This window comes from Ceratosolen solmsi, unplaced genomic scaffold, assembly GCF_000503995.2.
Source record: "Ceratosolen solmsi marchali unplaced genomic scaffold, CerSol_1.0 scaffold13, whole genome shotgun sequence".
In the NCBI taxonomy this organism is placed as follows: Eukaryota; Metazoa; Arthropoda; class Insecta; order Hymenoptera; family Agaonidae; genus Ceratosolen; species Ceratosolen solmsi.
This window is the reverse complement of record NW_011948418.1, coordinates 10,772,560-10,788,428: the sequence shown is the minus strand read 5'-3', so window position 1 is coordinate 10,788,428 and position 15,869 is coordinate 10,772,560. Positions and strand designations below refer to the sequence as shown.

The following is a 15,869-nucleotide window of genomic DNA, read 5'->3' as shown; positions in this document are numbered from 1 at the left end:
TTGATGGTTCATTGATTCCATATCTTCATACGCTTTAAAATGTTATTAACAATAAAATCATATTACTCGTAAGTCTTTGGATAATTCATATATCTAAAAAATATAAGTTATTCATTGACTCAGAAAAGTTAAGTATATGATTAATTTTATAATTAATCTGTATAAAATATCTATCATAAACTTAATAATAAAATGTACACAATTAACAATTTAATAAACTTTGTCACTGCCGATAAGTTGATATTAAACAGTAAATTTCATTGAAAATTGCCGTAATTAATTCTAAATTTCGAAACTATAAGGAAAATTTTCTAATTTTATAACTATTATTTGAACATTATAACCTTAATTTATTATATGAATATAAATTAGCAATAGTTAAAATGTCTGACACTATTATAGTTTTAATATAATATACAATTAAATGACCTAATATTATTTCAAGAAACATCAGGTAATTACCAAATAATGGATGAATATTGATATTTTTCCAGTTAATACTTAACTGTTGCAGTCAATAATTAATTCTTCAACTCTGCATATTTATTACTGTTAAAATACATAAACAATATTATCCCATACAAAATTGCAATCCCCTTAATATACATCCTAATTCAAAAATATTATTTTCACTACAAATATATTAGAAATTTATAACTATAGTATTAATAATTATAGTAATCTTATGTTTTATCAATATTTTATTTAATCGTATAAATTTCAAATAAATATTTCAATAGTATTACAATATAACGTATATTATGTAACTTTTAAATTTTTATTATCCATAATATTTAGTTGGTGCACTTGTTGTTTATTGAATTTTCTTTTAATTTGACGTATACTGCAGTTTCCCACATGCGAATATATAACTTTGAAATAAATATGAACTCAACAGTACGAAAAAAGGAAATACTCTTATTTTGTAAAAAGCTCGCATTCAACTGGTAAGTCGATATTTTCTCCGTCATTGAAGAACTTACAGTTGTGATATAATAAAGTTGTTCCCGTCTATTTCAATCGCACGCCTCGCTAATAACAAGTCCGACTAACTATAAATCAATGAACACACACACACACACACACACACACACACACACACATATATATATATATATAAAAGCTCACCTATGAATTCGAATCCAAAAAGCTTCCAAGTACCCTTTTTGGTAATTATAATGCTACTGGGGCAGACGTTCCTGTGCATCAAGTGGCAGTTGTTGTGTAAGAAGGACAGAGCCTCGGTGCACTGCAGCAAACCGTACTTGATCTCAATGTCAAGCATATCGTACTCTTTGACAAAATTGGCTTTACCGCCAACCATCTGTTGGTTGCCGAAATGTTGGTGGTGCTGGTGATTCATCGCCGTGGCCTCCATCAACTGTCTCTGTTCATCCGCGGCAAAAATATTGGCGAGACTGGCGAGCACCGGCTCCGAAACAAAGGCCAGCGTGTCCGAACACTCCTCCACGGTGTGCACAACCTGAGTTGTGAAAAGCACTACGGAGTCAGTAATCCCACACCATTTCATACATTTATTATACAACGGTGCTTTATCATGGCAAGTGCGAGTTCTTATGAGTTGCAATTAAGCTTGAAAGGAGATCACATGCTTGAAAGAATGTTTTCTGATGTTTGTTTGGAGAGTGGGAGAGAGAGAGGGAGAGGGAGAGAGAGAGAGAGAGAGAGAGAGAGAGAGGGAGAGAGTCGGAAAGGGTGGGATGGTTCGGTGGGAAGTGGGGGTAAAAACTTCAAACATTTTCTTATTCAAATCTACTTTTAATTAACTTTCATAATAATTCGACCTTTATGAAAAATGAGGAGTTTAAAAATTAAGTCTAATATTATTGATCATAAAGAATCGATAAACTTAATTAATTAATGTACTGACATTTCGAAATACTCCTCATAAACGAATGCATGTTTCAAACATATAAATTAGTATTCTGGTTCAATTCAAAGTACATCATTGTATACTTGGAGAATGAAGTAAAGAGTTTAATGGAAAAGTCAATAATAAAGAATAATTTATTAATGTTAATAATAGTGATTTTCAAGGGTTAAAAAAATCTTAATCTTTATGATCCGAGGAATATGAATTGAAATCTAAAAGATATTATTTTTGTATCAGTCGACACACATATTTAAAATTTTTTATTTAATTAATGCTATAGTATAAATTATTTTGTTGAGTTTTTGCAAATAAAGCTCCTATATTTTATTTATATATATTAAACAACGTAATATGATGAAGTCTATATCACAAACTTTCAAGTAAATTAATTTGAAAAATGTTGACGGATGAAATATAAATTTTATATTTAAAATAAATTTTAAAATTAACACGTAAATTAGATATTATTTTCAACAATATCAATTACGTGTCATCAGTTATTTTTTAATACAGTAAATCACAATTTTTATTCATGAACTTTCTACTTACAAATTTAGTACAATAATTTTTTAGTATAGTAATTTAGTACAATAATAATTTTATTTTTTATTTTACAAAGCGGCCCACAAGAGTGAGACATATTTCTAAAGGAATCCAAATAAAAATTAATAAAAATTTTTTTCGAAAAGGTTAATAATATACGGAGATAGTAAATAAATATAAATTCAAATAATTACAAATACTCTTTTACACGTTTATAACATGTCAGTATATTAAATTGCTTATTTCTATCATTTAATATAATAAAATCAATTAATTCCACTATTCGATTCTGAAATGAATCATTAGAAAAACAAATTATTTAATGGATTAAAGAAGAGGTTATAATTTTTAAAATAAATAAACAAAATTTACATCATAAATTATTTACTGAACGTAATACTGTTTGCAGTCATGAATAATACTCAAAGTAAACAAAATTTGGTCGTCTTTTGTAGTATTGAATTTTTTAAAATTAATTTAATTAATAATTACTGAAAATTATAAGAATTAACAATTAATAATTTAATAAATAACAAATTTAAATTCATGGAGTATTGGAAATGAAATATTCTACCCAATTACCCAATTTATAATGCGACTTCTAGTGCAATTATTATATACATAAATTTAAAATTTTTTTGCATACATTATATAATTATCTAAGAAATATGTTTTCGATGACATGAAAAGAGCGATTATAAATGGAATATTGATGTAGAAAATAAATAATATAATTACGGAAAAAAAAACATAAGCATTTATTTAAATATTAAAAGTTTTATTTAGTGGCTCAAAATATATAGAAAATAATCATCTTTGAAAATGACAGTTTATAATGATATATATAAGCTATTGATAGTATTGTGTGTAAAATTATATTTTTATTAAATAAAACTTATATTTATGGTATTGATTAAAATAATGTAAATAAAATGCATTTTTGATCTTAAAACCTGTAAGATTTTTGGATGTCGAAAACGTTCCAACTGACGAACTCCGACTCGCAACATCTCCGTAATAGTTTCTTTTCTTTTAGGTTTGCAAATTTTCTCCACAGTACGTTTCTCGAACAAAAATATAGACACTTCCTGAAATAAATAAATAAACATATGTATTGTAATAATTATATAGTACGTGATGGAATACTCGAACAGTTATGTGAATGATTTTTTCGAAATTTCATTCTTTTAGTACTCCACATGGTTATATTAAGTAAACTTTTATCAAAAAACTTCATACCATATATATTGTTCAAATTCATTTAAGAAAATTAATGTTAATTTCAACATTCTTTCTCCATTAGTCTAATTGAATTATAAATTGTCTCACAAACCAAATCCATGTTACATTGTTAATAATATATACCTACAAATTGTAACCGAACATTGTATGAATTTTTCTTCAAAATTGAAGTTTCAATTAGTTCACATACCAAAGTATTAATAACTAACTAACAAGTAAAATACTTCATGAATTAAGACTGTTAAGAAAAATTAAAACTCAGTGTACAAATGAATGTGCCATGCGAATAAAATATTATAGGAGAACAGGCGACCATTCTTTATCTATGATAAACAAAAATGTTTGTAAAAGTTTATAGTCTTTTTTTTATTATTGTATTATTAATTTAAATTCTACATTAAGTAGTACCACGAGATAATTGTGAAAATCGTATGCGAAAATATGAAAATAGTTTTAAGAACCAAAGCTATTGGAATGGTTAGCTAATAATTAAACTTATTATATTTCAATTATTTTTAACTTGGAATTGCCTATAATTAATACGTGATATATAAAGTCCGTGAAAGCATATGGAATTTATAATAAATTTCATCTGTAAATAAAATAAGCGCGATAATATAGTTTTGAAAACGATTCATTTCGCGATAATTATTGTATTGATTTCAGGATAATTTGAGTATACTGTCATCAAGTAAAAACAACAAGTACAAAGCAAAATATAAAAAATATTTCAATTAAAATTATACACAACACTGAGACAGTTAATATGTATGTTATATTTTTCATGTTTACTCGTTTTTAAAACATCGCTTCATACTTTTAAGCTTTTATAATATTCACTGCAATTATGTAGAAACAATGAATTGTATTTAATTAACTAATCGCTAAATTTGCAACACAATACATTTTGTCACTTTTCTTTTAAAGAAGTAACGCTTATAAGAATTAGCAATGAATACAGTTATACTTAATAAAATATGAATATTTATATAGTTTACTATTTCTTAGTTCGCGTGTTAAGATAATATAAATTTCGAAGAATTAAAATTATTTCAATGCATTATATTCGATATTAAATAAAACAAAAATAATTAAAAAAAAAAATAAATAAATAAAAACAAAAAAAAAAAGATTTTTTTTCGGGACAAATTTATATTATTTTGAAGAAATTGATATACTCTACATATATTATTTAAAATAAAATAATATATTTATAGAATTTATAGTAATTTATAGTAATAAAACGTATTCTTTAGTAAAATAATAACAGTACAATAATAACAATACATAAGGATTGAAATTGAAGCAAATGTACAAATATTGAATATTATTAAACATTATTAAAAATAATATAAGTAATAGTCTGTTATTTAATATTAATGATATAATTAAACAAATAAAGTAAATGCAATTAAATTGTGCGTGTTTCTTATCGTATGAATTAGAGCAAACAAAAAACAACATTAATAATTACAATTATTAACATATTCTACAAATAATAATACTACAAATAAAAAATTTAAAATACAGGTATGAATGTTAACTATTCTTCGATGCTTTTTAAAAATATACATACAGTTACATAAGTATATGTTTTAAAATGTTGATTATAAATTATTCGAAGGTAAATGATTTTAGAAATATACTTAAAAATTGAATGTTAATGCCGTTACACTTTCCTTTTGTTTTTTTCTTATAAAGGATTTTTAAAATTTATTCACACATTTGAAACAGAGCTTAAATGAAGATAAGCGTGACGAGGGAAAGGATCCCCATATTTTTTAGTTTTTTTCGACGACTCTTAACCCTCTGTATATTTCAAGAATATAAGCCGAGAGCGGGACATTGAAAGGCAATAATTATTCTCGAAAGAGAGACGAAATTCTGCGTCTGTTTCACATGAAAATTTGCAGCATTTAAATATCGTTTACTAAATTTGTGGAAATGCGCACGGTTAGGGAATAATAGGAGTGCAAAAGAAGTTTCACCTATTATGAGCAAACTATTCCACATCAGAGAACAGAAAGTAGGGAAATGGAAAAAAATTATCGTCTACGTCGATGAATAAGATCTGATAATCACATTTGCATTACCTCGTAAAGTCGGGAATGATTTGCGGTGTTGTAGATTTTTTATTGAGGTATGGTACGCGGATTCCCATTTCAAAAGCAAATGGAGCAATATATTTGTATTTGTAAGAAATATATAAAACTGTTTTAATTTTAACATTGACAAGATAAGTATTTAAGATATTTTTAAATTGTATATTTTTTATGTTTGTACGACGCAATTTCAAATTTCAATTTCGTAGAATTCAATTTTTTATAATTATTCGTTATAGTTATTAAAAACATATGTATATGTATGTGTGTGTGTGTGTGTGTGTGTGTGTGTGAGGAGGAGGAGGAGTTTAATTAAAAAATAACAGAATATAAAAGATAATATGTTCAACATATTTTCTGTAAGAATTTAATTAACGAAAATAAAAGTTTTTTTAAGAAATCGTATATAAATTTTACCGTCGAACGTGCTCACACAGCATTATCAATAAATACCAAAGGAAAGAAAGTAATCGATATTTTGTAATTAGACTAATAGGTAAATTGGCATTCTTATATAAAAATTATATTTTAAAATACATGTACTATTTACTATATAACATATACCGTGAGCAAACTATTGCTTTCTAATAATATCTGACGACATTTTTTAATAACTCTGTGAAAATTAATATAATTTAATAGAGTTGAATTAATATGATTCAGAGCAAGTATTTGATATAATATTTATTGAATAAATGGAATGAAGAATCTGAATACTTTAATAGCTGTAATAATTCTTTTTAAATCTCAATCGCTTCGAAAAACATGTAATCATGAATATTTATAGAACGTATGTCATAAATTTTTAAATTAAAACAGTTGTTAAATCACGTATATATTAGTAATTCAATAATTATTGATATTTCTTTTAATTACAAAAGTAATAGAAAATTTTTAGAGTAAAATCTAATTAATGTGTTAATACATACCTATGTATTATTTTAAAAATTATATTTAATTAAAAAATTCGCACTATCTATATTATAATTATTGTATATAATACGTAACATGTTGGGATATATTATTGTATTTAATTTTATTTATTATTATTTTTTTTTATCAGAATTCGTTTATTTATCTTATTTAATTATTTAACAATAATTGTCCGTTTGATTTTATGATAGAATGTGAGCATAGAATGTGTAAATTTTATATTACAAGACTCTAGTTTATAATTAAGGATATAATATATAGTCCATGGATATTTATAAATATTTAAAGTCTTTTATAAATTGTTTTGCATATAGAATGGTGTAAGAGCTTTATAATTAAATAAGAGAATTATTGTTTATATTTCGCAAGCTAAATATTTTTCTGTAAGTTCTTTCAATAGTATATAAATTATATAAATTTTATATTATATATTTTTTTATCATTAATATAAAAGAATAATTAATATAATATTTATATTTAGAGATTGAAAACATATAACATTGGCATTTTCATAAATGCAGAGTTGAATGTATAAAGCTATTTAGACGGCGATTCATTTGTTTTCTTGAAGATTCAACTGATATTGATGTAATTTATAAATATTTTCGAAATTTTTCAATAATGTTCGATAAAATCCGATATTATCAATATATATTATCAATCTGTGTAAGAACGTTCGAAAATAAGAATTCTATAGACTTAAAATTTTCTTACACATCTGCCTATAAGATAGTCCTTCATTCGAAAAAAATGTTTGTAAAAAATTATATATATATATAATAAGAAGAATTATTATTAGTTCACTATTTTCACTCTATTATTAATATTATTGTTAAGAGTAACGGTAATCACATAAATTCATATATACGAATTATTAGTTTTATTTATTTATTTACATCTGTATATAGTAGAATATAATAAAGTTATAGTAAACTAGACAATAAAATAAAGTAATATAGGAAAATTTTATATCGATAGGGATTAGGAATATTGATTGCCTAAATTTAGATAATTAAGAGATTAGAACACTAAAACCAAAATGAATTTTGAGTATGAACTGTTCTGTATTTATCAAACGGGTTGTATAAATTGTAGAAAAACTTAACATAACTGACATTAATCTACATAGTTTATGAAAAACTAGTTCGAATAAATTAATAGAAAGCAACATTATCATTTATAGGGAAAGCTTATGAATATTTAAATAGCCAATTAATATAGTGTATGATAAAAAAAAATTTAGAGAAATAATATAATTATAAGGCGTATTCGATTAGTACAATAGTCAATATGATTAACAACGATTATCAATTTTCTATTATCCAGATACTTCATTAAATTCCGTTTATTTACGTTAGTTATAACATTAAATTTTAATATCTGTATTTTACATACATTGCGGTTCAAGAATGATCGTGAAATTATAAGTTAAAATACGTTTAACGCACGTTTAATGGCTGGCTTTTCAGTATTCTGCAATCACAGTGAAAATTCAAGTGCTCAAACTTATATTAAATTGTAATGCTGGATATGGCATAGAAAGGCATAGAAGGCCAGTGAAAATGTAGAAAAATCCAGCAACATAGGACCAGTGCAGAATTAAAGAAACGTAGAGAAAAATATGAAATTCAATGGGAGCTGAAATAAAATAATGAGCCATGCTTTTTACGAGCAAAGCTGCCAAAAAGGATAAATGGCCTTATTAGGGAGAATGGGCCGCGTATAGCACAATAAAACAAACCTTCCTGTCGCTCTTTCTATATCCTTCAAGGATCCTCCACACATTCTCCGGGCCCGCCGTCGCCGACTGCTTACCAACTTCAAATTGGTTCAAGATTGGGTTGAATTCAAGAGCATCGGAGGGCACGGGTACCGAGGTCACCCCGCCGCCACTCTTGAATTTGGAGAACATCGTACGCGCTCCCATCCGAGCCCACGCGATCTATCTTCTCCTCTCGTCCTGAAATCAGATGCAAAGAAAACGTGACTTTGGAGCTGCGACCGTGGATTACGCAGAGGCGGTGATAAAAAATTAAAGGGCACATGTAATCTAGCGGCTCACCTCCCGCAATGACTTTATGCTCGGATGATTCGAAACTTGTCTCACCGTATAAGCTCGCGTGTGCTTTATATATTAAGAGCGATTTAATCGATTGGCGATTAGAATTCGAGTCAATAACGATTCGATTGTGTAATATCTTTGCACAATTAACTTGAAGAATAAGAGACTCGTTTAGTAACTGTAAACTCTATAGGTAAAATTTTGATAACAATTGCAAATACTCGATTATTGATGTTTATGAATTTACTTCAACTATATATATATATATATATATATATATATATATCAAGTGAAGTGAGGTAAATTGCAGGCAGTGAGTTAATATATGTAAAGGAATCTTGATTGAAAAATAGTATTATTCATTAGGATTCTTTTTTTTTAGTTTTACTACTTGAGACGAAGTTTCACACGAGAACCATTTTTCTTTTCTTCGTTATTGAGAAAAGAATGCTATCGAGTCGACAGTTCATGAATATTAAGCAAGCCGTTCTGAATTTTTCTTTATATTAAGTAGAGTAATGTAGTACTTTGTGGTACATTTTAATGGAGCTCTTTTATTATCTAAATAATTATTGTATAGACAATTAAGTTTTTACTAATAAGTCCAAGATATTTTAATATTATTAGAAATTATAATAATCTTGAACAAAATCAATTGAACTGAATAGTAAAAATATTAAACAAAAAACAATAAATCATAAATTTTCTTGTTTATATGATAATTCAAACAATTGAATAAAAAAATAATAATAATAATAATAATAATAATAATAATAACCGTCAGTTCATCTATAATATATATATATATATATATATATATATATATATATATATATATATATACAATAATAATACACATCGAACGGTCGATTGAAAATAAATAATAAATTTATTCAATTGTATAAAATGATGAATTTTGATCTTATTTGAGTATCAACGATCATAATACTCGTGAATATAATATAAAAATAATTATAACTACATTATATGGCTTTTCTGGAAGGTTTATTTACCTTTGTTATCTATCTACATCTATCTAACATTATTTATTATGTCTATTGAATTTTTTCTGAAACACCAATTTCGTGAATAAAAACTTTTAAAATAATGTCTCGTAAGATTTCTTGAAACGACAGACTCACTGACCAAATATTTTGAATTACATGATGTGAAGTGTATGCTCGATAGTACAAATGATTATTAGAAATTTTTTCGTTTCCTTCTTTTCCTTAATCTTCTTTTTTTTTTGTTCGTTTTTTTTTTTTTTTTTTTTTTTTTTTTGTAAAAAAATGTGCTGGTAAAATTTATGTTCGTAGAACAATGGGCTTTTATCATAATAAACGCAGGAAGTTTTATAATAAAGTAAAGTTTTGCAGAGAATAACAGTAACTCAGGAGAAAGTTGCCAAAGTTTTCCGATAATCCTTTTTTCTTTGCACTTTGTAGCTACGCCGAGTTATCGATCAGGTCAAAAGGGCTACTTTTAAGAAGCTAATACGATTTTACCTAAATCGTTGTTGTTTTTCATCTCTTAATTATAAGATCAAATTTATATTTTTCCCAGTATATTTCGTCAATTTCTTATTACTTGCTCTTGTCACTATTTTACATCTTTTATACACAATTGATTTTCTTAAATAAAACAGAATTATTTTCAATTAATTTACTAGCGGTTGTGATTTATTATTTTTTTATTTGTTAATTTGATAATTCATTATCGCCTTAACTATATTTAACAAATATTATTTTAATTTCGTAAATGTTGCACATTACCAATATTCAACAGAAGAAAATACGTATTCTATTTTTAATATGAGAAGCCCTCAAGAGGGGGACTAAGTGTGAGTTGGATAAATAGATACTTGGATAAGATAATAAATACTCAGTCAAGTAAGAAGCTAGAAAGAAAAAAACAAACACATCATACTTGCATTATATGCAAGAGCATGTAGGATAAATATTTACTTAATCGAAATAAAGTTCCCCGGAGAATGACAAGGGACTCTTTTTTTTTTTTTTATTCAACTTTCCAACGAGAGATATATAGGGAGCATTTAATATTCCTCATAGAATATTCTTTCATATTATGAATCTCATGCAGCATATAACTGATTATGCTATTCATAGCGATAATATATCAACTAATTTAAAAATTAAATGCAGTGTGAAAATTAAATATGGTTACGAGTATAATGTAGAATATATTTTGAAATTTAAAATGAATTTTTTTTATCGAATTTCGAATTTCTGTTAGTTTAATAATATTATAATTACAATTCGTAATTTATTCATATTATTTTATTCGGTTAATGTCTTCTGTTTTCGATTTTTATAAATAAATATGATGTAATAATTCAAGGATAGGTAGATGAATTTACGCTTTAGAAGCAACAAATTTTAATAAAATCAGGTTTAATACAAAACTTTTAAGCTTACTTATGTCTAACAGACATTTTGCCTTTATAAATTGAAGATTATAAAATTTCAATTTATTCTGTTCCTTTTACAATCTATTGTAATAAAAGTATAAATCAAATCTGGATTAGGAGTGACGTGAATAATACTTTATTTCATGTTGTTAAATTTAGTAAAAATTACTAAACATTTAATAAAAATTACTTTTAATAGAAAACTTTTTCTTACATAGATAAAGCAATAGAATATATAAAAATTATAATTAAAAATAAAAAATATTTAAATAATAGAATGATTGATTATAATTACGTTTTATTGTATTCTTAGTTCACCAACTTTTATCTAATCTATCAAATTTATCTTACAAATTAACAAATAAAGAAAATAAGTATACATTAGTTAAAGTTCAGCTCCATCATTTATAGTATCATAATAATCCTGGCATACCATCATCCTACCTTCTTTCACCAACTTCAAAAGTTGAAGTAGCGGTATTATATATCACGCAAGCATACACATTCATAGTTTTACACCTGAAACTTGCGTGTATAGAAAGGATAAAAGTTCATGATGAGTTTGTACGCACGTAATATCGCGATTCAAGTCGAAATCTTATATAATCAACGCACGTTTCAACTGTCAATAAACGTATGCTATGAGCAACTGATTGGCACTTGATTATAGGTTGACTCAAGGGACTATTGGCCAATAATACGAGAGAGAGAGAGAGAGAAAATAGAGAGAGAGAGAGAGAGAGAGAGAGAGAGAAAGTAGGACAAGAGAATAATAATAGAGAAATTTGTCTCTGACAGTACTTTTATAAAATATAATACATAATTGGAGAGTGCATGGCCTTTCTTTTTTCAGCTATGATTGATCGAATAAGCTGTTGACGTGTGCATCAATATTCGAATGTAACAATGATATAGCATATATCAGAATATATACTTTTTATTTGTATTCCTTATAACGATAGAACCTTATCCATCATTATGTAAAAACGAAGAAGAAAATTGTTTTTTACAATTCGCTTTTAATCAAAATTTCATTCTTCTCATATACAAACTAACTGTTTCAAAAACAACTAATATAAAATAAAATAATACCTCACGAATTACTTTACGAACATTTTGTTAATTCATTGTTTTCATAAATAAGCTAATCGGTAGAATTTTTTTTAATTAATTTTTTTATAGTTAAAAAATATTTTACGCATCAATTATTAAATTTAAATATAAAGTTTCCAACAAATTGTTAATTTTATATATATGAACAGTCTTTATTGATTTAATTCTTATATTATTTTATTATGTTTATTTTATTACATTTATTACAAGTGTTAGAAATTTATAGGACTACTTGTTGTATGATATTTAAATTCGTGTTTATTTATTTATTTATTTCCTCTATACATTGCATTAAAACTATATTTACAAAGATTTTTAAATTCCGATTAAATATTGAATTTACTTTATTTACGAGGAACATATATTTTTATGGAAATATATATATATATTTATGCATTTTTGGCTTAAAAAAAAAAATAGAAATAATTGCGATTACTTTAATTTGTGATTGATAAAATGGGAGTTAGTATTTTAGAAAATAATTTAAAAATTACTCATTTTATGAAAAATTTTTCTTACCTACATATTATATTTATGTTTATTTATTATTGAGATGCGGAGGAAGAATACTGAAAATACTTCAATAAAATATCCACATTTAGTTCTTTTGATGATTTTTAATTAATTTACTTTCCATTTTTATTTAAAAATGAAAAATTCTGTGAAAAATGAAAAATAAAATGCCGTATTTGTAAATTTTTTTTATATACAATCAGTTACAAAATATACATTGTCCCTTTCGACTTTCAGTCGTTTAAAAATTATAATATAATGTATGTGGAACATTACAATTTTATATAAATATATAATGACTAAAATAGACTAATAAAAAATAATAATAAATGAAATAACTTAATAAGTAAAAAATAATAAAATACGTAATGATGACAACGTTCGTATTTATTACAAATAATATTAATTATTCAACACTTTAATATATTATAAATAATCATTTATATTTTAAATATATAATACAATTGTAATATAGATAATGTAACGTCGTTACCATATAAGGATCGAATATATTATTATAATTTGAACGAAAAAATAAAATAGAAGCTCATATATAAAGAGTATTCATCATAAAAATTCTTATGTCAAATTTATATATTTGATTATGCGAATTGGTTTCTAAATTTATCAAAAATATTTATTGAAAATAATTTACAAGATAAAACAATTTCATATAGATACGAATCAATAATCTGAAACTTGATTAGGAAAATTAAACACCGACGATGTACATGTTGTCTTTTCTGTTTAATCAAGAGTAAGATGGGTGATATATTACGAGTACCTGAAGCTGACAGAAACGCTTACCATCCAACTTCATAGCGATTAACTTAACTAGTTAAAGTCAAGAAATGGACAAAGCGACCATTTAATGGCAAAGGAGACTATTCTGACATGTTCCAACACGATTTTACTTTGTATCACAAGACTAAGGCACAATGGTGATAATTAAATTTAAATTATCATGGAGCTCGACACTTCCCTAAATATCATATTCGATAATTACTGTTTATTGCTATTTATAATATTATAATGTAGGACGATTAATTTCACATTTCAATATAAATGTTGGATTAAGGAAGGATTTTTATGATCTCGTATGTTAAAGGGGTAGATTTAAATAAAAGAATATCATTATCATTTACTCATTTACATCGATATAAATTTCAAAATTTCATCGTATATAAATGCTCATCGCAATTGGCTAATTATATAAATAATAATTTAAATTCTATTATTAAATAATCTATCATATGAATAATCATCTTAACTTAATATTAACAGGCGATAATTAGTGAATTCGTTGTCAATCGACATTTAGGAAATTAAGCCATAAAACTTTTGATTAACAATATCGTTTATGAGTAGAAATTCTTTCACGTTTTTACGAGGACGGCATTGCCACATCGAATCTCGAGTCTCAAACTAATTAATTTCTCTAAATAACAGAACACATGCTTTTCCCGAATTACTATTATGTTGGCTTTTATGTTGGCATAAAAGTCCGTTGCCAGAAAGATGGGATAGAGGAATGGAACATTGTAGATATTAAAAAAGATGAAGCCGCATATTACTCGCGGTCACGCCTTATCCACAAGGCCTTTACTTTCCGATATGAGAAATTATTGGTGGCCTCAAAATTAGTTTTCGCCCGAATCCCATTTAGGAAAAGCAAACGGCAATTGAATGTGATTGATGAAGGAGAAGATGCGGATGATATATACGGTTATAGATATAAGTATCATATGGTCGAGATTGTTTCAAATTTCTACAAAAATAAATAAAACGAATAGTGATAATTAAACGTTTTATTTGTCTATTCATTTCCATATTTATTCTTTGCATTTCCTAGCGGTTAATGTATTATTAAGATGAAAGACAATGAAATGCAATGATAATATACAATGTAAAGGAACTTGTGGCAATTTAAGTATCATAATTCGGGAATATTTAATGCTAATTTACATTTAGTTGCGCATAAATTCACAATTGTCACTTATCCAACGATTAATCTTTAAGATTCAAATTCTCAATATAAGCTCTTAATTATATTCAAATATTCATATTAATTACTTTTGTAATTAATCGTGAAATTTGATGAAAGACTGATTCGATTTTTCTACATTAAATGAGTCTTAACGAAACATTATGTTAGATTGATTTATTGCAATAACAAGAGGATAATGATTAATTATCTAATAGGAGGCTGTCAGCATATGCGTCCATACAACATTCACCACGACATAATAACGTCTTGTAAAAATTTGTTCAAATATCTAATATAAACTCGTCAAAAAACAGGAAAAAAAAACAAACAGAAAAAAAAAACAAAGCTCGTTCAACCAATTGTAATTAATATTTGGATATCTCAAATATAGATTAAGATATATCTTAAAGCCGTCTAAATTATCCAATGACGTTATATCAAAAGCTCTTTACAAGGCGTAGGTAGTACAGAGCGTAATAAGTACTCGTTTATAAATTATGAACAGAAACTCTCTTGGGCGCGCATCGATGCATGTATTATAAATTTGCCGAGGTATCTTGAAAGTCTTCACCCGCATCGAATGAGTTTTTCCCGCCTCGCCTTATCCTAAGAAAGTCTAAAGAAGCGACTTGTTGCTCCATATTGTCTCTGAGAGCAGAATGGCGGTGAAAGGCAGCCGCTTGTGAAAGTGTATTATCATTCGCCATTAGCCAATCGACTGATTGTCGATGCATTAACGAGCGGCCCGTGATCTTGTAACGATGCGGAGCAGAGTCTATCGACAGACCGACCACGGCTTGTTGCACGGCTTTCAAACGGTTGGTGGATGGTGTTGGCCAAGGAGAGGGGTAGGGGCAGGGGCAGGGGCAGGGGCAGGGGAAGCGGCAGGGGCTGGAGGAGGAGGAGGAGGAGGAGGAGGGTGGCGTGTCGTAAGTGAGGGAAGGGTCAAGGTGCGAAGGTGCGAGGGGGGAGCTATATACAAGGGGCTTCGAGAGTGAATCCATGGCCGCTTGGTCATGGCAAGGCCGTCGCGACGCTCCCGGGAGACGGCA

The 15,869-nt window shown here is 26.6% G+C and overlaps 1 protein-coding gene across 1 annotated transcript in view; it reads right to left on the bottom strand.

Annotated features, from left to right (window-relative positions):
* Positions 1 to 8,659, bottom strand: part of bma (SCY1-like protein bma) — a 35,364-nt gene extending 26,705 nt beyond the window's left edge. Inside the window, exons 1-3 of the mRNA XM_011497209.1 lie at positions 8,456 to 8,659; positions 3,391 to 3,525; positions 1,129 to 1,483 (exon numbers count right to left, since the gene is read on the bottom strand). Of these exons, the coding sequence (XP_011495511.1) occupies positions 1,129 to 1,483; positions 3,391 to 3,525; positions 8,456 to 8,641 (676 nt within the window). The 5' untranslated portion in view covers positions 8,642 to 8,659. The remainder of the gene's footprint in view (positions 1 to 1,128; positions 1,484 to 3,390; positions 3,526 to 8,455) is intronic.
* Positions 8,660 to 15,869: the final 7,210 nt, after the last annotated feature.